We start from the raw sequence: 25,206 nt of genomic DNA, 5'->3' as shown, positions 1-25,206 counted from the left end.
CATTAATAAGACGTATGTATTTACAATGAAATGTGTAATATTATTCGAATGAAAACAAAGCTACTGAATGAATTAACTTTATACTACCTGGTAAATTCTTCATACACAAACACAAATATTTGAAATCTGGGTTTGTACAACAATGCAAGACCTGCTGGCATATACGAGTTACATCATGGGAAAGTGGCTGAAGGCGATGAAGCTACTGCGCCTGCGTGACAGTAGAAACGGTGGAGGAGTTTCGCTGTTCTGCTACTGTAAAATCTTAGCGTAGTGAATCGCTAGGAGAGATACAGGGGAATAACGGAGCCGAATTCACGAGCGTTCCCCGATACTGTTATTTTGAAATTATAGTGACTGAATAAAGTTTTTCTACATGAGATGGACTATTAGTACAGACACAAGGTTGTATTTACCTAGGCTTTGAAGAGTTTGCGAGCAGCTACCTAACTAGCGATGCTAACGTTAGCTAGCGAACTAGATGAAACTGTAAACATGGTTTAAATTGGTTTCTCACTTGACGTTATGTTGCAGTGATTTTAATTTAGTATGAATTATTTTATGAATGTGTGTCTGTCGTAGCTAATAACGTATTTAGGATACATGTATGCTTGGATTCAAACAGCCGCAGTGTGTACACAAATCAAACAACTGCAGCAGATGCAGGTAAGCCACCGCTCGCGCTGTGTTTTTGTGTTCAGAATGGATGGAAAGAAACTGTTTCCAAACGAACGACGAACGAATGTAGCTTTCGCTTGATGACACAGCTGTAATTTCAGCTCCTGTTTTCATATTGTTGTACAATGACAATTTTCATAATGAAATCATCCCTAAAGAGGTTTTGGTTGCCTTTTTTCTATTATGGAAATGGGCTATTTTTTTAAATGTAGTCTTTGCATGGAAATTATGTTCATTTATTCTCACTACAACGCCCTATATTCTCCATAGTATGTTATGCCTTTAGTATATCTGGAGAGGAAAACTGCAAAACATTTATTTCGTTTCATTTTGGCATCAATGTCAAAAAGCCGATGTTGGATGACTGATAGGATTTAGGTCAAAGTACAACAGATGTTATGAAATACACCCTCAGGTTCAGTCAGCAGGAATTGATGGAGTCTCCCCTGTCGTGTGTCTATATGAATTATCTGGTCATTGAACCAAACGAAATGCACCAGACATTGCTCTCAATTACAACTGAACAGCAGTATACCTTATCAATATAACATGTTTGCTGTTTTTAGAAGCCATCAATATTGACCAATACTTTCATTCTTTACTACTGTGTCAACCCTTTACCTTTTTCTTGAAAAGTTAAGCATTTGTGTCATGGGAAAATCACATTATAAATCTAATAGGCATTCATTCTCTAGGCCTATAAAGAATAGGCCTACATATTGTTGATATTCAATCTCAATAGTCATCAGTCAATAGTCTATGCTTATCACGAACCAATAGTTACTTGAGGGAAACGAGTGTGACACTCAAATGTAACTGCCCCCTCAAATGTAATGCATACAGCAGGCTTCGTCCAGCAGCGTGAGTCACCCATGGCAACGACCTACCTATATTTAGCCATGCATATTAATTGAATCCCCTTTTTAAATCAGTTTTATTCTGAATGATTAGGTTATTGCCATCATTGGACTCCAGACTGATGCATCTAGCGATCACATTACCTAGTGAGCATCACTAATGCCAGGATTGAGTACAAGGGTGTGGAGAATCTACTGTCCATCTTTCTATTGGTCACTTAGCCCACAGTTTCCCATTAGAAAACTGCTATCTGGCTACTCTGCAATACATCAGTATTACAGACCTAATGAGCAATAGGGGTCAGTCAACTTGCTGACTTTGGGAATTGATCATGTGCTGCTGATGGCTAAAAGACTCAAACCAATCTCATAAATGTTAACAATTTTTCTGTCATTCAATAAATTCCTCTCATTAGCTATACAGTTGAAGTCGGAAGTTTACATAGACTTAGGTTGGAGTCATTAAAACTCATTTTTCAACCCTCCACAAATTTCTTACAAACTATAGTTTTGGCAAGTCGGTTAGGACATCTACTTTGTGCATTAAACAAGTAATTTTTCCAACAATTGTTTACAGAAAGATTATTTCACATATAATTCACTGTATCACAATTTCAGTGGGTCAGAAGTTTACATACACTAAATTGACTGTCTTTAAACAGCTTGGAAAATTCCAGAAAATGTCATGGCTTTAGAAGCTTCTGACAGGCTATTTGACATCATTTGGGTCAATTGGAGGTGTACCTGTGGATGTATTTTAAGGCCTACCTTCAAACTCAGTGCCTCTTTGCGTGACATCATGGGAAAATCAAAAGAAATCAGACTTGTAGACCTCCACAAGTCTGGTTCATTCTTGGGAGCAATTTCCAAACACCTGAAGGTACCATGTTCATCTGTACAAACAATAGTACGCAAGTATAAACACCATGGGACCACGCAGCCGTCATACCGCTCAGGAAGGAGACCCGTTCTGTCTCCTAGAGACGAACGTACTTTGGAGCGAAAAGTGCAAATCAATCCCAGAACAACATCAAAGGACCTTGTGAAGACGCTGAAGGAAACAGGTACAAAAGTATCTATATCCACAGTAAAACGAGCCCTATATCGCCATAACCTGAAAGGCCGCTCAGCAAGGAAGAAGCCACTGCTCCAAAACCGCCATAAAAAGCCAGACTACGGTTTGCAACTGCACATGGGAACAAAGATTGTACTTTTTGGAGAAATGTCCTCTGGTCTGATGAAACAAAAATAGGACAATTTGGCCATAATGACCATTGTTATGTTTGGAGGAAAAATGCTTGCAAGCTGAAGAACACCATCCCAACCGTGAAGCACTGGAGTGGCAGCATCATGTTGTGGGGGTGCTTTGTTGCAGGAGGGACTGATGCACTTCACAAAATAGATGGCATCATGAGGACGGAAAATTATGTGGATATATTGAAGCAACATCTCAAGACATCAGTCAGGAGGTTAAAGCTTGGTCGCAAATGTGTTTTCCAGATGGACAATGACCCCAAGCATACTTCCAAAGTTGTGGCAAAATGGCTTAAGGACAACAAAGTCAAGGTATTGGAGTGGCCATCACTAAGCCCTGACCTCAATCCCATAGAAAATGTGTGGACAGAACTGAAAAAGTGTGTGTGAGCAAGGAGACCTACAAACCTGACTCAGTTACACCATCTCTGTCAGGAGGAATGGGCCAAAATTCACCCAACTTATTGTGGGAAGCTTGTGGAAGGCTACCTGAAACGTTTGAACCAAGTTAAACAATTTAAAGGCAATGCTACCAAATACTAATTGAGTGTATGTTATTTATTTAACCTTTATTTAACCAGGTAGGCAAGTTGAGAACACGTTCTCATTTACAATTGCGACCTGGCCAAGATAAAGCAAAGCAGTTCAACACATACAACAACACAGAGTTACACATGGAGTAAAACAAACATACAGTCAATAATACAGTAGAAAAATAAGTCTATATACAATGTGAGCAAGGGAGGTAAAGGCAAAAAAAAGGCCATGGTGGCGAAGTAAATACAATATAGCAAGTAAAACACTGGAATGGTTGATTTGCAGTGGAAGAATGTGCAAAGTAGAGAGAAATAATGGGGTGCAAAGGAGCAAAATAAATAAACACAGTAGGGAAAGAGGTAGTTGTTTGGGCTAAATTATAGATGGGCTATGTACAGGTGCAGTAATCTATGAGCTGCTCTGACAGCTGGTGCTTAAAGCTAGTGAGGGAGATAAGTGTTTCCAGTTTCAGAGATTTTTGTAGTTAGTTTCAGTCATTGGCAGCAGAGAACTGGAAGGAGAGGCGGCCAACGGAAGAATTGGTTTTGGGGGTGACCAGAGAGATATACCTGCTGGAGCGCGTGCTACAAGTGGGTGCTGCTATGGTGACCAGCGAGCTGAGATAAGGGGGGACTTTACCTAGCAGGGTCTTGTAGATGACCTGGAGCCAGTGGGTTTGGCGACGAGTATGAAGCGAGGGCCAGCCAATGAGAGTGTACAGGTCGCAGTGGTGGGTAGTATATGTATAGTATATTTATATGGGGCTTTGGTGAAAAAACGGATGGCACTGTGATAGATTGCATCCAATTTATTGAGTAGGGTATTGGAGGCTATTTTGTAAATGACATCACCGAAGTCGAGGCTGGTAGGATGGTCAGTTTTTACAAGGGTATGTTTGGCAGCATGAGTGAAGGATGCTTTGTTGCGGAATAGGAAGCCAATTCTAGATTTAACTTTGGATTGGAGATGTTTGATGTGAGTCTGGAGGGAGAGTTTACAGTCTAACCAGACACCTAGGTATTTGTAGTTGTCCACATATTCTAAGTCAGAGCCGTCCAGAGTAGTGATGTTGGACAGGCGGGCAGGTGCAGGCAGCGATCGGTTGAAGAGCATGCATTTAGTTTTACTTGTATTTAAGAGCAATTGGAGGCCACGGAAGGAGAGTTGTATGGCATTGAAGCTCGCCTGGAGGGTTGTTAACAGTGTCCAAAGAAGGGCCAGAAGTATACAGAATGGTGTCGTCTGCGTAGAGGTGGATCAGAGACTCACCAGCAGCAAGAGCGACATCATTGATGTATACAGAGAAGAGAGTCGGTCCAAGAATTGAACCCTGTGGCACCCCCATAGAGACTGCCAGACGCCCGGACAACAGACCCTCCGATTTGACACACTGAACTCTATCAGAGAAGTAGTTGGTGAACCAGGCGAGGCAATCATTTGTGAAACCAAGGCTGTCGAGTCTGCCGATGAGGATGTGGTGATTGACAGAGTCGAAAGCCTTGGCCAGGTCAATGAATACGGCTGCACAGTATTGTTTCTTATCGATGGCGGTTAAGATATCGTTTAGGACCTTGAGCGTGGCTGAGGTGCACCCATGACCAGCTCTGAAACCAGATTGCATAGCGGAGAAGGTATGGTGGGATTCGAAATGGTCGGTAATCTGTTTGTTGACTTGGCTTTCGAAGACCTTAGAAAGGCAGGGTAGGATAGATATAGGTCTGTAGCAGTTTGGGTCAAGAGTGTCCCCCCCTTTGAAGAGGGGGATGACCGCAGCTGCTTTCCAATCTTTGGGAAACTTTGTAAACTTCTGACCCACTGGGAATGTGATGAAAGAAATAAAAGCTGAAATAAATCATTCTCTCTACTATTATTCTGACATTTCACATTCTTAAAATAAGTGGTGATCCTAACTGACCTAAAACAGGGAATTGTTACTAGGATTAGATGTCAGGAATTGTGAAAAACTGAGTTTAAATGCATTTGGCTAAGGTGTATGTAAACTTCCGACTTCAACTGTATGTCCCACTGGCACTGATATACCCAGTCTGTCCTTCAGTGTGCTCCATAGAGATTTATTTGTGGCTCTCTTACGCTCGCCCCTGCTCTCAAACCAGGAGGAGAGGAGAAGGAGAATTTGGGTCAGTGGGCCCTCAGCCCATGTCACGCCAATTCGCTCTGTCTGACTGATTCACTCTGTCTGTGTTCTCTCTCTCAACTTCCATCCCCCTCTCACTCACTCAGCTCCTTCTGGTTCCCCTCTCTCCCCCTCACTCAGCTCCTTCTGGTTCACCTCTCTCCCTCACTCAGCGCCTTCTGGTTCCCCTCTCTCCCCCTCACTCAGCTCCTTCTGGTTCCCCTCTTTCTCTCTCCTCTCCATATCTTATTCAGATTTTCTCTGTCCACTAGGATGTTAGTTTCAGCTTTAATTGTTCAATGGAATAAAGTAGTAGGTTTTTATTGGTATGCCCGAGACAACCATCCATGTGTGATGTGTTCGATAACCTGTTCCTTAATGGAGCTCCACCTTTTCTACATATTTAGCTACTTCTGTTAATGTGACTGTGAATATCCAGAAAACCCAAAACCCACCATATCCCCCTGTTGTCTCCTTCCAGATGATGGAGGAGCTGTGGAGACGTGGCATGCCCCTGTCAGATCGAATGGAAAATGACTCCCCAGCCGATATGGCCCCAGGGTCCCCGACCACAGCGGCCCCGTCGGGCTCCAACGCCTCCTGGGTGCCAGACACCCCCCTGGTGACCCCTGAGGAACCATACTTCCTCATGACCTCCACTGCCCAGACCGTGTCAGGGTTCTTTGTCTGGACAGCCCTGCTAATAACCTGCCACCAGGTAAGGGGCTAGTTAACTCTTTCTCACACAAACACACACACACTCCTATGTTTTTCTGCATGTTGCATCTCACATATGCTTCAACTGTTTGTACTCAAATCATATGTTAGTGTGGTCTCACTGCTGCATAAGATGGATGCCTAGTGTCTACAGTAGTTTTCTCAGTATGCACAAATCAAATTGCAGATAGAAACTGCAGAAGCATATCAAGGCATCCCTTTAGATTCCTCACGCCTGCCAAGTCCAGGTTGATTATGCACTCTGGAACTCACCCAGCGTGGAACACCTCAGGCTGTTCAGCCATGATAAAGTAGTTGTGGCAGGTCTTCAAATATGTAGTCATGTTGCCTGCAGACCACTAACCTCCTATAGGTTCAGAGCTACTGAAAGGCCCAGGTTAATGATTCCTCTCCATTGTGTTGCTGCTCACACAAAGGGTTAAAGATGAGCCATCGCTCTGACTACAGGTGTACCTAGCTCTGCAGTGACATCAGAGAGTGAGGGCCGTTGCCTAGCAACAAAGATGGGCACGGTGCTCTCTGTGTGCGAGCGCCCTACTGTTTGTTATTTTACCAAAGGTGTGTGTGCCCAGGCCAGGAAAGGTGATAGGTGTAGCATTGTGTAAGTGGGAACCTGGGACAGGATGAAGTAGACAAAAGGTACTGATGACAGAGCCTGCTCACCCGAATGGAAAAACACAACACAGATCCTCTCATCACACACACACGCACGATGTCGACTGCTCTCCCCAGGATGTGGGCAGGACCACAAAGTCACAGTCACTGAGCCCTAGTGAAGTGAAAACACATTGATTTCATGAGACACTTGTTTCAGCTAGCCCATTTTTAGCTAGCTCACGTTGACAGAGCTGTGGTCCCTCTCAGGGAGAAGGAAGCTGTTGATTATTCAAACACAATTACCCTCCTTTCACTTCATTGTCTATTTAACTGTCACGTTTATAGTTTTTAAATTATTCTCCTACAATGAAGTACATTATAATCTAGCCAGGTCCTTTAGGAGCTGAGATTAAATGATGCCCTCTTCACTCTGTCCTTCTCTTTCTTGTCTATGTATCTTTCTCCCTTTGACAGATCTACATGCACCTGCGCTACTACAGCTCTCCCAATGAGCAGAGGCACATAGTTCGCATCCTCTTCATCGTTCCCATCTATGCCTTTGACTCGTGGCTCAGCCTCCTCTTCTTCACTAACGAAGAGTACTACGTCTACTTTGACACGGTCCGCGACTGCTACGAAGGTGAGAACCTTCCCACCCTGTCAATGGTGTATGACTTTTACCTGTTAAAATAGTGTTTTTAAATGTATTGGCATGAATATAATTTTTTACATTTTATTTCACCTTTATTTAACCAGGTAGGCCAGCTAAGAACAAGTTCTCATTTACAACTGCGACCTGGCCAAGCTAAAGCAAAGCAGTGCGACAAAAACAACACAGAGTTACACATGGGATAAACAAACGTACAGTCAATAACACAATAGAAAAATCTGTATACAGTGTGTGCAAATGAAGTAAGGAGGTAAGGCAATAAATAGGCCAATAGTGGCGAAGTTATTACAATTTAGCAATTTACACTGGAGTGATATGTGCAGATGAGGATGTGCAAGTAAAACTACTGGTGTGCAAAACAGCAGAAAAGCAAAAACAAATATGGGGATGAGGTAGGTAGTTGGTTGGATGGGCTATTTACAGATGGGCTGTGTACAGCTGCAGCCATCAGTAGCTGCTCTGACAGCTGATGCTTAAAGTTAGTGAGGGAGATATGTCTCCAACTTCAGTGATTTTTGCAATTCGTTCCAGTCATTGGCAGCAGAGAACTGGAAGGAAAGATGGCCAAAGGAGGTGTTGGCTTTGGGGATGACCAGTGAAATATACCTGCTGGAGCGCTTGCTACGGATGGGAGTTGCTATGCTAACCAGTGAGCTGAGATAAGGCGGAGCTTTTCCTAGCAAAGACTTATAGATGACCTGGAGCCAGTGGGTTTGGCGACAAATATGTAGAGAGGACCAGCCAACGAGAGCATACAGGTCGCAGTGGTGGGTAGAATATGGGGCTTTGGTGACAACGGATGGCACTGTGATAGACTGCATCCAGTTTGCTGAGTAGAGTGTTGGAGGCTATTTTGTAAATGACATCGCCGAAGTCAAGGATCGGTAAGATGGTCAGTTTTACGAGGGTATGTTTGGCAGCATGAGTGAAGGAGGCTTTGTTGCGAAATAGAAAGCTAATTCTAGATTTAACTTTGGATTGGAGATGCCTAATGTGAGTCTGGAAGGAGAGTTTACAGTCTAACCAGACACCTAGGTATTTGTAGTTGTCCACATATTCTAAGTGAGAACCGTCCAGAGTAGTAATGCTAGTCGGGAGGGTGCGGGCAGCGATCAGTTGAAGAGCATGCATTTCATTTTACTGGCATTTAAGAGCAGTTGGAGGCTACGGAAGGAGTGTTGTATGGTGTTGAAGCTCGTTTGGAGGTTTGTTAACACAGTGTCCAAAGAAGGGCCAGATGTATTCAGAATGGTGTCGTCTGCGTAGAGGTGGATCAAAGAATCACCCGCAGCAAGAGCTGCATCATTGATATATACAGAGAAAAGAGTCACCCCTAGAATTTAACCCTGTGGCACCCCCATAGACTGAATGCCTTGAGAAACATAAAATACATACAAGTACATTTGTTTTAGAGAGAAAAGATACTGTGCTTGCAATTGGCGTGGTGACTGGAGGAATGTCCACCACAGCTGTTGCCAGAGAGTTGAATGTTCATTTCTCTACCATAAGCCGTCTCCTACGTCGTTTTAGAGAATTTAGCAGTACGTCCAACCGGTCTCACAACCGCAGACCACATGTATTGCGTCGTGATGGGCGAGCGGTTTGCTGATGTAAACAGATTGCTCCATGGCGGTGGTGGAGTTACTGTATGGGCAGGCATAAGCTATGGACAACAAACCCAATTGCATTTTATCAATGGCAATTTGAATGCACAGAGACACCGTGACGAGATCCTGAGGCCCAATGTTTTAAAGGTGTCTGTAACCAACAGTCTTGTGAAATCCATAGATTAGGGCCTAATTTACTTCAAATGACTGATTTCCTTATATGAACTGTAACTCAGTAAAATCTTTGAAATTGTTCCATGTTGTGTTTATATTTTTGTTCCTTATACATTCAAATAGAGCTGTGATAGACATGGTTTGTGGTCTGTTGCTCATCCTGCTGGTCTATGGTTTGATGTTGCAATGGAAAAATGTATTTGCGCTAAGCACAGGTGCATTCCATTGTTTGCAGTACACTGTTAAGGCCGAAACCTTTCTGCTGTGCTACTACATGTTCTGTGTTTTTTAAAGCAATATCACACATGTACTTTTTACTCTATCGGAGCTGCACAAGTACTTGTTGACATACGTTCGATGATTGTGTTTTTGCGTCCCGTAGCAGGAGTTGGAAACAAAATCATTTTACAATAGTTTTGTTCTGAATAGAACCATTCTTTTTTGTTGTTGTTCTGTTCCACTTTTTCGACCTGCAAAATAAAGTTCTGAACCGGTTCGACCCCAAAAGATGACAGGTTTATAATGGTTCCTTTTTAAACCTCTGAAATCATATATTTTTTTACATTTAACTCAACATTAAATTACTTCACCAATTATGCAGTATGGATAGAGCAGCTTACTATGGAGCGGGCAAACTATAGCTCAGTGAGTTGTTTACATGCTTGATGGAAAGACAAGTGTAGGACGCGAGGTGAAACTGACATTTTGTGGGTGGGGAGAGAGCGAGAGAGGGTAGAGACTTGGCTAGAAGCGCTGAGCATCTTGTGATGACATTAATTATCTGAATTAGGCCCACAGAATTATACCTACGGAGGACCGGCTTCTATGGAGGAACTTGTTTTTCTTTAAACTTCAGAGTTGGCTAAGCGCTACAGTGGGGAGAACAAGTATTTGATACACTGCCGATTTTGCAGGTTTTCCTACTTACAAAGCATGTAGAGGTCTGTAATTTTTATCATAGATACACTTCAACTGTGAGAGACAGAATCAAAAAGAAAAATTCTGAAAATCACATTGTATGATTTTTAAGTAATTAATTTGCATTTTATTGCATGACATAAGTATTTGATCACCTACCAACCAGTAAGAATTCCGGCTCTCACAGACCTGTTTTTCTTTAAGAAGCCCTGCTGTTCTCCACTCATTACCTGTATTAACTGCACCTGTTTGAACTCGTTACCTGTATAAAAGACACCTGTCCACACACTCAATCAAACAGACTCCAACCTCTCCACAATGGCCAAGACCAGAGAGCTGTGTAAGGACATCAGGGATAAAATTGTAGACCTGCACAAGGCTGGGATGGGCTACAGGACAATAGGCAAGCAGCTTGGTAAGAAGGCAACAACTGTTGGCGCAATTATTAGAAAATGGAAGAAGTTCAAGATGATGGTCAATCACCCTCGGTCTGGGGCTCCATGCAAGATCTCACCTCGTGGGGCATCAATGATCATGAGGAAGGTAAGGGATCAGCCCAGAACTACACAGCAGGACCTGGTCAATGACCTGAAGAGAGCTGGGACCACAGTCTCAAAGAAAACCATTAGTAACACACTACGCCGTCATGGATTGAAATCCTGCAGCGCACGCAAGGTCCCCCTGCTCAAGCCAGCGCATGTCCAGGCCCGTCTGAAGTTTGCCAATGACCATCTGGATGATCCAGAGGAGGAATGGGAGAAGGTCATGTGGTCTGATGAGACAAAAATAGAGCTTTTTGGTCTAAACTCCACTCGCCGTGTTTGGAGGAAGAAGAAGGATGAGTACAACCCCAAGAACACCATCCCAACCGTGACGGATGGAGGTGGAAACATCATTCTTTGGGGATGCTTTTCTGCAAAGGGGACAGGACGACTGCACCGTATTGAGGGGAGGATGGATGGGGCCATGTATCGCAAGATCTTGGCCAACAACCTCCTTCCCTCAGTAAGAGCATTGAAGATGGGTCGTGGCTGGGTCTTCCAGCATGACAACCACCCGAAACACACAGCCAGGGCAACTAAGGAGTGGCTCCGTAAGAAGCATCTCAAGGTCCTGGAGTGGCCTAGCCAGTCTCCAGACCTGAACCCAATAGAAAATCTTTGGAGGGAGCTGAAAGTCCGTATTGCCCAGCGACAGCCCCGAAACCTGAAGGATCTGGAGAAGGTCTGTATGGAGGAGTGGGCCAACATCCCTGCTGCAGTGTGTGCAAACCTGGTCAAGAACTACAGGAAACGTATGATCTCTGTAATTGCAAACGAAGGTTTCTGTACCAAATATTAAGTTCTGCTTTTCTGATGATTCAAATACTTATGTCATGCAATAAAATGCAAATTAATTACTTAAAAATCATACAATGTGATTTTCTGGATTTTTGTTTTAGAGTCCGTCTCTCACAGTTGAAGTGTACCTATGATAAAAATGACAGACCTCTACATGCTTTGTAAGTAGGAAAACCTGCAAAATCAGCAGTGTATCAAATACTTGTTCTCCCCACTGTAGCTAACAAGCTTGTGTGTACTGAGCTGCACCAGAATTAAAAACACGTCTTACCTTTTTGTAGTTAATAAATCCAATGTGAAATTTTATAACTATAGTATCCCTAACTAACGTTGAAAAAGTTGATCCATTCTTCTCTAATTAAAAATCTTTCTCCCAATCTTCTGAATCACACTTGTAACGTCAGCAGACTACAGCTACAGTTGAAGTCTGAAGTTTACATACACCTTAGCTAAATACATTTAAACTCAGTTTTTCACAATTCCTGACATTTAATCCCAGTAAAAACTCCCTGCCTTAGGTCAGTTAGGATCACCACTTTATTTTAATAATGTGAAATGTCAGAATAATAGTAGAGAGAAGGATTTATTTCAGCTTTTATTTCTTTCATCACATTCCCAGTGGGTCAGAAGTTTACATGCACTCAATTAGTATTTGGTAGCATTGCCTTTAAATTGTTTAACTTGAGTCAAATGTTTCAGGTAGCCTTCCACAAGCTTCACACAATAAGTTGGGTGAATTTTGGCCCATTCCTCCTGACAGAGCTGGTGTAACTGAGTCAGGTTTGTAGGCCTCCTTGCTCGCACATGCTTTTTCAGTTCTGCCCACACATTTTCTATAGGATTGAGGCCAGGACTTTGTGATGGCCACTCCAATACCTTGACTTTGTTGTCCTTAAGCCATTTTGCCACAACATTTGAAGTATGCTTAGGGTCATTGTCCATTTGGAAGACCCATTTGCAACCAAGCTTTAACCTCCTGACTGATGTCTTCAGATGTTGCTTCAATATATCCACATAATTTTCCGTCCTCATGATGCCATCTATTTTGTGAAGTGCACCAGTCCCTCCTGCAGCAAAGCACCCCCACAACATGATGCTGCCACCCCCGTATTTCACAGTTGGGATGGTGTTCTTTGGCTTGCAAGCTTCCCACTTTAACCTACATGCACACTGGCAAACATTTTCAGCCGGCATACAGTATGTGTGTGCCGACATGGCCATGCTCATATTTGTATCCATAAATTTACAGTTGATAGTCGGATCGGATGATACTAGTGATCAGAAAAAACGTAAATGTTTTAATATGCTTAGGTATTTTGCCAACATCTACTTATCTCCCTGTACGTTTATAGACCAAACAAGTTGCAGATTAGGAGCGGTGTGTCTGTGTCCTCAATTTGTAACGGGCAGACAAGTTTGCTATCAATCAGAATGCGCGTCAGCATTTTTTATTTTAGTTTTATTTAACCAAATCAAATTTTATTTGTCACATACACATGGTTAGCAGATGTTAATGCGAGTGTAGCGAAATGCTTGTGCTTCTAGTTCTGACAATGCAGTAATAACCAACAAGTAATCTAACCTAACAATTCCACAACTACTACCTTATACACACAAGTGTAAAGGGATAAAGAATATGTACATAAAGATATATGAATGAGTGATGGTACAGAACGGCATAGGCAAGATGCAGTAGATGGTAAGAGTACAGTATATACATATGAGATGAGTAATATAGGGTATGTAAACATAAAGTGGCATAGTTTAAAGTGGCTAGTGATACATGTATTACATAAAGATGGCAAGATGCAGTAGATGATATTGAGTACAGTATATACATATACATATGAGATGAGTAATGTAGGGTATGTAAACATTATATTAAGTGGCATTGTTTAAAGTGGCTAGTGGTACATTTTTACATAATTTCCATCAATTCCCATTATTAAAGTGGCTGGAGTTGAGTCAGTATGTTGGCAGCGGCCACTAAATGTTAGTGGTGGCTGTTTAACAGTCTGATGGCCTTGAGATAGAAGCTGTTTTTCAGTCTCTCGGTCCCTGCTTTGATACACCTGTACTGACCTCGCCTTCTGGATGATAGCGGGGTGAACAGGCAGTGGCTCGGGTGGTTGTTGTCCTTGATGATCTTTATGGCCTTCCTGTGACATCGGGTGGTGTAGGTGTCCTGGAGGGCAGGTAGTTTGCCCCCGGTGATGCGTTGTGCAGACCTCACTACCCTCTGGAGAGCCTTACGGTTGTGGGCGGAGCAGTTGCCGTACCAGGCAGGCAAGTTGAGAACAAGTTCTCATTTACAACTGCGACCTGGCCAAGATAAAGCAAAGCAGTGCAACAAAAACAACTGTACAGTGTGTGCAAATGTAGAAGAGTAGGGAGGTAAGGCAATAAATAGGCCATAGATGCGAAATAATTACAATTTAGCATTAACACTGGAGTGATAGATGTGCAGATGATGATGTGCAAGTAGAGATATTGGGGTGCAAAAGAGCAAGAAAATCAATAACAATATGGGGATGAGGTAGTTGGGTGTGCTATTTACAGATTGGTTGTGTACAGGTACAGTGATCAGTAAGCTGCTCTGACAGCTGATGCTTTAAGTTAGAGAGGGAGATAAGACTCCATTTCATCTTTTTCCCCTACCCTCGCCCCGCTTTTTAGATATTATGCACATTGATAGCTTGATATCAAACGCCCTTTCCATTTGATTTATCATAGTAGCAGGCTAACAGGAGGCAGCAGCAGTCTGAATGAACAGACCGAAACAGAGAAGTGAAGGTGATCGGGTGAAATTATGAAGCGAGTGGACAGAGAAATACAGCTTCACTCTATCCAATTAGAGTAGCAGGATCAATGTACAGCCCGCCCTTTTCTTTACAGACAAGCAAGCTGGCAAGTTGAGTTATTTAGACCATGTAGCACCTCACTTGACTGACATGAGGAAGATAATTACAAAAAATACTCTGATCAAGTCGTATACAGAAAATTACCGATATCTGTTACTATACTCGTTTTGTCCGACTACTCGGCACACCTCTAGCAGGACGACACTGGAAGAAGTTTCTGATTGCAAATCCCTCCCTGTCATAGGCGCTTTGATTATTTTGTGGGACTTAAAAAATATATATAATGCCCGGAACGTTATTAACCGGTCCCCATGCTTTTAAAATAATGGTTCTGTTCCGGAGAAGAATAGATCACTTTCGTTCCCGGTTCTGATTTTGTTCCTTGAAAAATGAGTTATTTTCCAGTTTTCAGTTCTGTTCTCTGAACCAGTTCCAACCCCTGGTCGTAGTAACGAGTGTTTGGGAATCTGTTCTGTCCCCAGTGACAGATGGGCTTTGCGGTCTCTATGCCTTTACGAGAGTGGCCATCTTTGTTCTCTTGTTGTTTCCAAGGCCTGCTGGGATTGCTGGGGAGGGGAGGCCTGTTCCCTAGCAACAGTATGCAAAGGACTGAAGCCTTGAAGAGTTTTAGAAACCACTCACTTATGAACAGATAAATTGTCTGGCTGTTCTGTACCAGCCGGCTGTATCTCAACAGAAGTAACATCCACAGAAATTGGCATTAGCATTTTGTTACAGTGGTTACATAATATAGACAGGTGTGCCCCTTGGTTACCGGCTCTGCCATCAAATTATGCCTGACAAACTCTATTGTACGTACAATGTTCAACTCTATGTCTGTTTGTGGGGAAAAGGGGACCTCAGTGCGCTCAATGCATGAACGAGTGCTTTGCATTGCACATTTTGTCTACCTTGTGTCAAAGAGAGTTGTGTGAGTCTATGATGTGTGAGAGAATGCTGTGTGTGTGTACTGTATGATGTGTGTGAGTGCTGGGAGCGCATGGATTGACGGCAGGGGAGCTGACAGCTCAGCTAGGCTGCACAGAGTGGGCTCTCCCTTCCAGCACATGGCACACCGCACAGGCAGCAGCTGTGGCCCCAGGGCTCCACACTGCTAAATATAGAGGGCCCCAGTGCTGTCATAAAGTTACACACTCACTCACTCACTCACTCACTCACTCACTCACTCACTCACTCACTCACTCACACACACACACACACACACACACACAGCAAAGTACACACACTGATGTTGTGTATTTATACATGCATGCTTGCAAACATTCGAATAGCAGGTGTCAATACCATAAGGATGCCACTGGGATCCCCATTATTGTCTACTCAGACCTCTATGCAGCGATATGTGTGCAAATACAATATACAAGGAAAGCAAATGGAATAGGCAGGGGTCCTTTATAGCTGGAGTTTCCAATGCCAGAAAAGAGACAGAACAGGAGAAAGAGCAGCAAAGCTTCAGGATTGATTCCTCCTGTAGTTGCTTCACCACCCTCAAATTAGCATGGACTGAACACCTGGGACAGCAGCTGAAACCACATTCCTCCCAGTCAATGACACCAATAACAGTGTTCACAGCCAAAGGAGAGCCAAAGGATTCGTCCTGCAGCCTCTTCTGCCCCGACAAACTGGAAGTGATTCAGTCTGACTGGAGAGGATTTTCCCTCAACTCTCCGTCTGTCCCAAGGAGTCGGGACCTACCACTGTGCTCTGTTCATTTGAAACAATTTATTTAAAATCTCTATGAACCATTCAAATCTCTTAGATAAATAATTTATGCTAATGAATGGATTCAAATAAACAGGCGCGTATTAGATTATACCAGTACTGTACATGTGTTGTTAAATAGGATGGTAACTGAATAGTTTTGGACTAAACATTCAGCTGGATGGATATCAATATATGGGAATCTCTGGAATACATGTTGTCACACACACACACACACACACAGAGTGGGGGAGGGTAGCTTTGTGTGCACACAGTGGGACAGGGCGATGTTGATTCAAGCTAGAATGGAGGGCGGTTTAGCCAGAGGCCATTGGGGACAATGACTCAGTCGCTCATCTTGTTTTGCTTTCTGCACTGGCCCATGCACTGACACAGCACATCAGCATTCTGCTCATGGGAAATGGGGACCAAGGCCTTAATACTGTAGAGAGGAACATGGCCAATGCCTCTAGATAGAACATGTTTACTTCTGTTAGTGTTCTTTCTTGTAAATGTTTCTGGATTCTCAAGGGATGCCCAGAGTCCAAACAGACCAAATACACACAGACAGACAGATTGATTGGGGGATTGATTTTGGATATGAAGGCTTTGCTGGGTTAACCAAAAGACTGCTGTAGTTGCATACTGGCAACTACCCCCATATTCTCTCAACTCTCTGACACTGCTTACATGTGTTTGTGTGTGTTTCCTCTGCAGCGTTTGTGATCTACAACTTCCTCAGCCTGTGTTATGAGTACCTTGGAGGGGAGAGCGCCATCATGGCTGAGATCAGAGGAAAGCCCATTGAGTGAGTCTCTCTCTATTATCACTCTTTGTCCTCTCTTATTTAAAAAAAATACAATTCATGTACAATCCAAAAATCCCACAACTGCAGAATAGTAATGTGTATCAATACTTTATTGTATGGTTGAGACCTCTTTTCATGCGATTTGGATCTTGAGAACACAGACTACCAAATGCTTGTGTCTTGGCTGTCTACAGGTCCAGCTGTGTGTACGGAACCTGCTGTCTCTGGGGAAGGACTTACTCCATTGGGTTCCTCCGATTCTGCAAACAGGTATAGTGAAAGCCTTCTTCTCACACATTATTTGTGAGAAACCCTTACATATGAACAGAGTTGTTACAGCATTACATATTCTCTCTCTCTCAGGCCACTCTGCAGTTCTGTGTGGTGAAGCCTTTGATGGCCATGATCACAGTCATCCTGCAGGCCTTTGGGAAGTACAGAGATGGAGACTTCAAGTACGTAGGGCTATGGGACACTCACTCATTCTACTCTATACTATATCAGAGTATTTGCTTAACCTGTGTTGACCTCAAAGTGAATTGTTTCAAAAGCCACAGAGGATTCATGTTTGTCTATAATATTTTTACTAGTCTGTACTTTTCTGTATGAACAGTTTAAATGTTATTTGTTTGTTCTCACAGATGTTTTTTTACATTTACACTATTCTGGCTGTAAATCTGTTTTCACCGAAATATCGGGGTTGTAGTTGTCAAGCATCTCAGAGTAGGAATTATATTACTTAATCTCTAAGACAAGACTGTGCTAAGACATCCCTATGTGTTGACACTGTTCTGATAGCTGGCTGTGCCTCTCTCTCTCTCTAGTGTGGCCAGTGGGTACCTGTATGTGACCATCATCTATAACTTCTCTGTCAGCCTGTCTCTCTACGCCCTCTTTCTCTTCTACTTCGCCACCCGCAACCTGCTGGTCCCCTACAGCCCCATGCTCAAGTTCCTCATGGTCAAGTCTGTCATCTTCCTCTCTTTCTGGCAGGGTAAGGAAACCTCTCGATCGACACACACACACAATGTATCATAGATAATGATGCATCCAAGTGTGCTGACCCTCTCTCCCAGATAATACACACAATGTGATTTGACAGTACTCTGATCCTCCTTCCTCGATTTCTCTCTCCCTCTCTCTCTGGGGGATAAGGTATGCTGCTGGCCATCCTGGAGAAGTGTGGAGCCATCCCTAAAATCAACTCTCCCGAAGTGTCAGTTGGGGAGGGCACGGTCGCCGCCGGCTACCAGAACTTTATCATCTGCATTGAGATGTTCTTTGCCGCTGTGGCCCTGCGCCACGCCTTCACCTACAAGGTCTACATGGACAAGAGGCTGGACTCCTACGGTAAGGATACAGAGGGAGGGACTATCCATGCAGATTAGAGATAAAACTGTTTAAGTAAAAAATAAATCAAGTCATCACTAGCATATTAGTGTGTTCCTGACTAAATGACACAAGCAGTTGCTTATGTTTCTGGAACTGTGTTCAGTGTGGATTCAGGAAACTGGTTCCCCATGGTTGCTCTTCAAGTCTATTTCAGTGACTTTGTTCCACTGACCTGCTCTCGCTGTCTCTAAATGTTTCTTTCTCTCTTTTATTCTCCCTTTCTCTCCTCTCCACTCCCTCCGTTTTTTACTCAATTTTTCTTTTGTTGAATCCTTTTTCTCCTCTCATTTATCTTCCATCTCTTCCTTATTCTAATGTTCTGTTCTCTCGCCCTTCTCCTTCTTTATTGTTCAATATTCATCCTTGTATATTTTCTTATGTCCCTCCTCTCTCTTTATCTGTCTCTCTCTATCTGTCTCTCTCTGTGCTGCACTATAAGGGTCCTTTCCTATTTATGGACAGTACGGTAGGTCTACCACTAGCTCAGCTGTGTTTGGCTTCTCACTGCCACAGTACTTTCTGGTTGACTCCATTTCTGTGATGTGCTCATATTTTGTTATTCTATTATTTTTTAACTGTTTCTGAGATAGAGTTTAATTTTGTACAAACAATTTATTTTGAGCGTCCTCAGTGCTGTTATACATTTGTATTGCCATTATTGTACAGTATGTGCTGCTTTTATCAATGTATTATTTTGTGGTGTGTATGAGTTCTCCCCTTGCAATGCACTAGGAGCTCCACTGGCGGTTTCTGTCTGTTTGGTTCAGTAGTATTATGTGATCCTCCATTTTGATTACTCATGGCATTCAGATTGCTCACTGTAGGGTTCCACTCTTCCTTCCATTATCCCTTATCCTCCCTCTATTTCCATCCTCTCCCGGCAGGTCGCTGCGCCCCAATGAAGAGCATCTCCAGCAGTCTGAAGGAGACCATGAACCCCGGAGACATGGTGCAGGACGCCATCCACAACTTCTCCCCGGCCTACCAGCAGTACACACAGCAGTCCACCCTTGAGCAGCGTGGAGGGGTGCCGGTGTCCCGCAGCCACAGCAACCTCAGCACCCGCGACAACGAGAAGACCCTGCTGCTCAGTTCCGACGATGAGTTCTGAGCCCACCTACACACCGACCGGTGGTACTACTGTGGGGTGGAGACGGGAGGGGCTTTATGGACTCTACTACAGTGCCGTACCAAATCGACAGGCTTAAGTCCTTTGGCTGATCCACTTCATTGCGTACATGAACATAGTACTCATATTTCTCAGTCTATATTGACAATACAAGCAACCTACAACATAGAGGTCCATTGCCACATACCACTGCCAATATGGATCAATACAAATACACACACACGTGCATAGACCATTCCCAGGTGTCTTCAGGCTGTGTGTTAACACTACAAAGACCTACCAGACAGAAACACTCACCAACGTGCATGCCATTGACATGAGTGCCATTGAAATATTGTCAATTATACAGCATCCCCCCTCACCCTCTTGCCAGCTCTGCCTCTTCCTGAAATGTTGCCAAATAGAGGGAGAACCCGCTTGGTCAGCAGGACCCTCTCTAACTTAAGATTTCAGAGTGACTTGGATAAGACACTAAGGGACCCCGAAATCACTATATATTTTGATGTTTATTGACCTGATGGTGTTCTTCTCATTTTAAACGAATCCATTATGAAGGGAGGTTATTATTATATGATGTGTGTTAGTGTGTGTTGGCATGAACGGGAAGGTACAGTGAGGATAATATAATTGGGGGATTTTGGGGGTCATTTGGGGTGTCCCGGAATGTTATGGTTGTTGTTGATGACGTATTGAGGGAACAGCTGTTGACAGAGGTTTGGCGTGGGCGACTAACATTGCTCACGCGGAGTACAGATGAAAGAGGAACTTGCTTCTCAGCAGAGCTGGACCCGGCCGCAGCAGACAGGATTAGAATCCCGTAATTGGGGCATTATGTGCGGCACAGATCAAGCATGTTTTTACCATCACGTTGGTGTAACGGTCATATCGCGCCGAACTGCGCATGTGCAGACCGTCTAATCAAAGGCTGTCTTGATAATGTTTTTTGGACGAAATTGAAAACTTGTCAGTGTGTCACCTTCACAAGGTTGGAGTAATAACATGTTCAACTACTTAAGACATTGGCTCGAATCTAGGTTGTGTCTTTAGATTGAGAAAATAAACAACTCATTTCACTGTTCTCATCTCAAACCTCAGCCTGGTCTGTTTCGCAAGCGTTCCTGGAAGTCTTCAATGTTGCACCTCTGGGTTTAGAAACTCTGTGAAGTTGTCAAAGGGTATGGGCACCAAGCAATTCTTCCCCCTGGTGGCAAGAGGCAAAGAGATTTCCAGCCCAGCCTCTGGGAGGATCCTGTTGAGCAGAAATTGTTTCTTTGAATACATAGGCAAGCCTTGGCTATCTTCAGCATTAATATACTTCAGTTATGCCTGAATATAGCTGCTTTCTTCATCATGGCTGTTTTCTTGTCTTGTTAGGGTTGCTATGTTGCTGCTTAGTGTCACTAGCCTCACTGATTTTTCCTTTGAGAGGTCTTTTTGCTGAAGACAACACACAAACAGATCATTTTGAAACGTTTTACTCATAAAAAACCCTCTCACTGAACTGTCAATTCCAAAGCAGCAGTTTTACAAAAAAATGTAAATAGGAACACTACCCATATTTGAATACCTGAGGGAAGTGTTTTTCTACAGCAGGGGTTCTTAAACGTTTATCTCGAAACACAAATTAGAAATTTTTACCGTCCTCCCGTGACTCAAATCTTCCTCTAACGACCCAAATTAAGAAGAAATAGTGTGTTATTATAGATGTATTCTCATAACTCGCGACCCACCTCTCACATGCCCAGGGCCCACTTCGGGTTAAAAAACCCTGGTCTACAGGGTCCAATATATACAGTTACCAGTCAAAAGTTACTACTCATTCCAGGGTTTTTCTTTAATTTGACTATTTTCTACATTGTAGAATAGTGAAGACATCAAATTATGAAATAAAACATATGGAATCATGTAGTAACCAAAAAAAAGTTAAACAAATGTACAAATATTTTCTATTTTAGATTTCTCAAAGTAGCCATCCTTTGCCTTGATGACAGTTTTGCACACTCTTGGCATTCTCTCAACCAGCTTCATATGGAATGCTTGAAGGATTTCCCACATGCTGAGCACTTGTTGGCTGCTTTCCTTCACTTTGCGGTCAAACTCATCCCAAACCATCTCAATTGGGTTGAGGTCGGGTGATTGTGGAGGCCATGTCATCTGATGCAGCACTCAATCACTCTCATTCTTGATCAATTAGCCCTTACACAGCCTGGAGGTGTGTTGGGTCATTGTCCTGTTGAAAAACAAATGATAGTCCCACTAAGCGCAAACCAGATGGGATGGCACATCGCTGCAGAATGCTGTGGTAGTCATGGGGGTTAAGTGTGCCTTGAATTCTAAATAAATCACTGACAGTGTCATCAGCAAAGCACCCCCACACCATCACACCTCCTTCTCCATGCTTCACGGTTGGAACCACACATGCGGAGATCAATCCATTCACCTGCTCTGCGTCTCACAAAGACACAGCGGTTGGAACCAAAAATCTCCAATTTGGAGTCATCAGACCAAAGGACAGATTTCCACCAGTCTAATGTCCATTGCTCGTGTTTCTTGGCCCAAGCGAGTCTCTTCTTATTATTGGTGTCCTTTAGTAGTGGTTTCTTTGCAGCAAATCGACCATGAAGGCCTGATTCACGCTGTCTCCTCTGAACAGTTGATGTTGATGTGTCTGTTACATTTATTTGGGCTGCAATTTCTGAGGCTGGTAACTCTGATGAACTTACCCTCTGCAGCAGAGGTAACTCTTGGTTTTCCTTTCCTGTGGCGGTCCTCATCAGAGCCAGTTTCAACATAGTGCTTGATGGTTTTTGTGACTGCACTTGAATAAACTTATCAAAGTTCTTAACAAAGCACATCTGTTAATTGAAATGCATTCCAGGTGACTACCTTATGAAGCTGGTTGAGAGAATGCCAAAGCTATGTGCAGAGTGTGCAAAGCTATCAAGGTAAATGGGGGCTATATTTTGATTAACGATGTGTTGGTTACTACATGATCCTGTATGTGTTATTTCATAGTTTTGATGTCTTCGCTATTATTATACAATGTAGAAAATAGTCAAAATAATGAAAAACCCTGGAATGAGTAGGTGTGTACAAACTTTTGACTGGTACTGTATATTTCATAGGTGTGAATGTTAAGTATAGGCTACATACACAAGTGATTGTTTTAATGATGTGCCCTATGCTGTGTCTTTTGATTAAAATGAATATATTATTCCTGAAAAGACAGGATATTGTATATAAAGTTGAACTAGATAATGGAATATGTTTATTGGTGGGTATAATAATGATAAAGCACAGAATGCTCACTTCTGTATCGTCTCTGCTCCATATTCCTTATATTATTTTGTTTCATACTTTTGTGTTCATTTGTATATTGGTATTATTCTGCTTTATAGATTCTGATGCAATGTTTTGTCTTTGTGGTGTTTAAACAACCGCAAAATAAAAAGACAGACAAAATTGAATATTTTCATTTGGTCCTTTAGTGTGTGTTGAGTGACTACATAGTGAGAGAAGAGTCAGTGGGATTGATTGATATTGCGTTTGTTTATTTTTAGGTTGGCTGCATAAAAAGCTTAAAGTACCACTTTTAGGAGCTGGTCACTTCCCTATACAGAGAAGCTACAGTCTTCTGGTTCAGAGATGTATGATGCTACCAGGCAATATAGTTGTTCTGTTTAGACGCCAAGTTTTGTCACGTGCACAAGTACAGTGAAATGCCTTTCTTGCAAGCTCTAAACCCAACAATGCAGTAATCAATATCAATGTAGTACTAAAAATAACAGGGTAGAACAAAAACACGAGAAATAGAAATAAGAACAAGAGAAAGTAAGAAACTATACAGGGTCAGTGCCAATACCATATTTACAATGTACAGGGATACTGTAGTGATAGAGGTAGATATTGTATGCATAGGGATACCGTGACTAGGCATCAGTATGTGTGATAAACAGAGTAGCAGCAGCGTAAATGAAGATTGTATGTACGGTAAGTGTGTGTGCGTTTGTGTAGAGTCAGTATAAAAGTGTGTGCATGTTCTGTGTGTTGGTGTGTGAGTGTGCATAGAGAAAATGCAAAATGTTTAATAAATACAATGGTCAATTCAGATCTGTGTCTGACTAGCCATTTTGTTAGCTATTTAGCAGTCTTATGGCTTGGGGATGGAAGCTGTTCATTACTGCTTGCCATACCAAGCAGTGATGCAGCCAGTCAAGATTCTCTCAATGGAGCAGCTGTAGAACGTCTTGAGGATTTGAGGGCCCATGCTAAACCTTTTCAACCTCCTGAGGGGGAAGAGGCGCTGTTGATCCTTCTTCACAACTGTGTGCGTGGACCATTTTAAGTCCTTAGTGATTTGAATCCTGAAGAACTTAAAAGCTCTCGACCTGCTCCACTGCAAAATGTTCTGATTTTGACGAATGCAATTGTGTGCAATTGAGATTGCGTTGTCTATGGATCTGTTGGGACAGTATGCAATTTGGAGTGTGTCTAGGGTTTCTGGAATGATGGAGTTGATGTATGCCATAACCAGCCTCTCAAAGCACCTTATGATTACATATGCGAGTGCTACAGGGCGGTAGTCATTGTGGCATGAAGCCTCAGAGAAAATACTGTAAATTAACACCTGAGGGAATCTCGTATGTATGGTATTTTATTTTTAAAAGAAACAGTAGTAACAGTGGTTTTAAATTATGAATATCTTCCTTTTCTGAGAAAAGGCTGTAGCAAGCTAGAAATAAATATTCTCCCTATGGTCCTGGTAACTTTGATTTGAAAAGAAACTTGTCTGTGTAACAGTTAGCACTTATAGCTGGCTATCATGAAATGAAGGTTTGATTTATCAACAAAAAAAACAAATGAGAACGAGGGAATAAGAACTTAAGTTCAAGTCCAGTTTTAGCAAAGAAGTTGAATAGCAGTTTGGGGACATTAAGATATGGCCTCCCGAAGCCCTTTACCTGGTGAGTGTATTTTTTCATACAGGTCTTATTCAGTCAACCATGCCAATGCTTTAATGTGTCGTTAAGATATTGTATTTCAATTTTGTTTCAACTAATCGATGCAGAAGAAATATATTGAGTAGACTAGAGCAGGGATTCCCAAACTTTTTGGAGCTGGGGACCCCCTTTGCGAAAGCAAATTCATCAGGGACCCCCTCAAAAATCAGAACATTTTGCAGGTTTAAGACTCATTTCCTGCAACCCTACACATTTTCCCATGGGGCAGAGAAACATTTGAACAGTTTTAAAGCTTAAATTACAATGAAAACAGCATTTTTTTAGGGAATATAAGAAGTATTGAGTTGAACACTACTTCATTGATGGAGTACTGTGGATGCTGGTGAGCCTCACAGGCCACGTTCTGCATCTCAGGGTAGATAGACTGTGTTGCAGATTAATAATATTCTATTGTACCCTCTGAACTTGTTCCACAGAACCTTGGACAAATTCATTTAAATTATAATTATTTTAAATATTTTTGATCTGGCTTGCAGTACCTCGTCCACATACCCCCTGGACTAGAGTAGGGCTGCTATGAAACTGTTCTTCATAGCTATGAGTTTGTGTAGACTATTACATCCTTGTTGGAAAAACACTAACCAAACCTTTCAAATGTGTCATATACACCCCGCAAGAGGGGACATCGTCAGTACGTCTCCAAAAAGCAGCAAGTGACATTTTATTTAAAAAACACCAATAGAGAGATAAAAGGATACTATGGCCCCACCTACTTTGTGAAGCACTGTCTCACCAAATAGTGTAGAACTTAGCAAAGATGGTACCCTTA

General features: G+C 42.6%; 1 protein-coding gene across 2 annotated transcripts; it reads left to right on the top strand.

Annotated features, from left to right (window-relative positions):
- Positions 1–243: 243 nt before the first annotated feature.
- Positions 244–20,494, top strand: LOC139576905 (transmembrane protein 184B-like). 2 transcript variants are annotated; one of them, XM_071403486.1, is made up of 10 exons: positions 244–666; positions 5,942–6,178; positions 7,270–7,435; positions 16,805–16,895; positions 17,090–17,165; positions 17,259–17,350; positions 17,720–17,889; positions 18,051–18,245; positions 18,727–18,753; positions 19,172–19,536. In XM_071403486.1, exons 1-10 carry the CDS (start codon positions 604–606, stop codon positions 19,396–19,398), a joined length of 1,344 nt encoding a protein of 447 aa, XP_071259587.1. In that variant the 5' UTR covers positions 244–603; the 3' UTR covers positions 19,399–19,536. The 2 variants fall into 2 exon arrangements, with proteins under 2 accessions (XP_071259587.1, XP_071259597.1); XM_071403496.1 differs by lacking the exon at positions 18,727–18,753 and having other exon boundaries at positions 19,172–20,494.
- Positions 20,495–25,206: the final 4,712 nt, after the last annotated feature.

This window comes from Salvelinus alpinus, chromosome 1 (assembly GCF_045679555.1).
Source record: "Salvelinus alpinus chromosome 1, SLU_Salpinus.1, whole genome shotgun sequence".
Lineage (NCBI taxonomy): Eukaryota > Metazoa > Chordata > Actinopteri > Salmoniformes > Salmonidae > Salvelinus > Salvelinus alpinus.
This window is presented reverse-complemented; position numbering and strand designations above follow the sequence as displayed.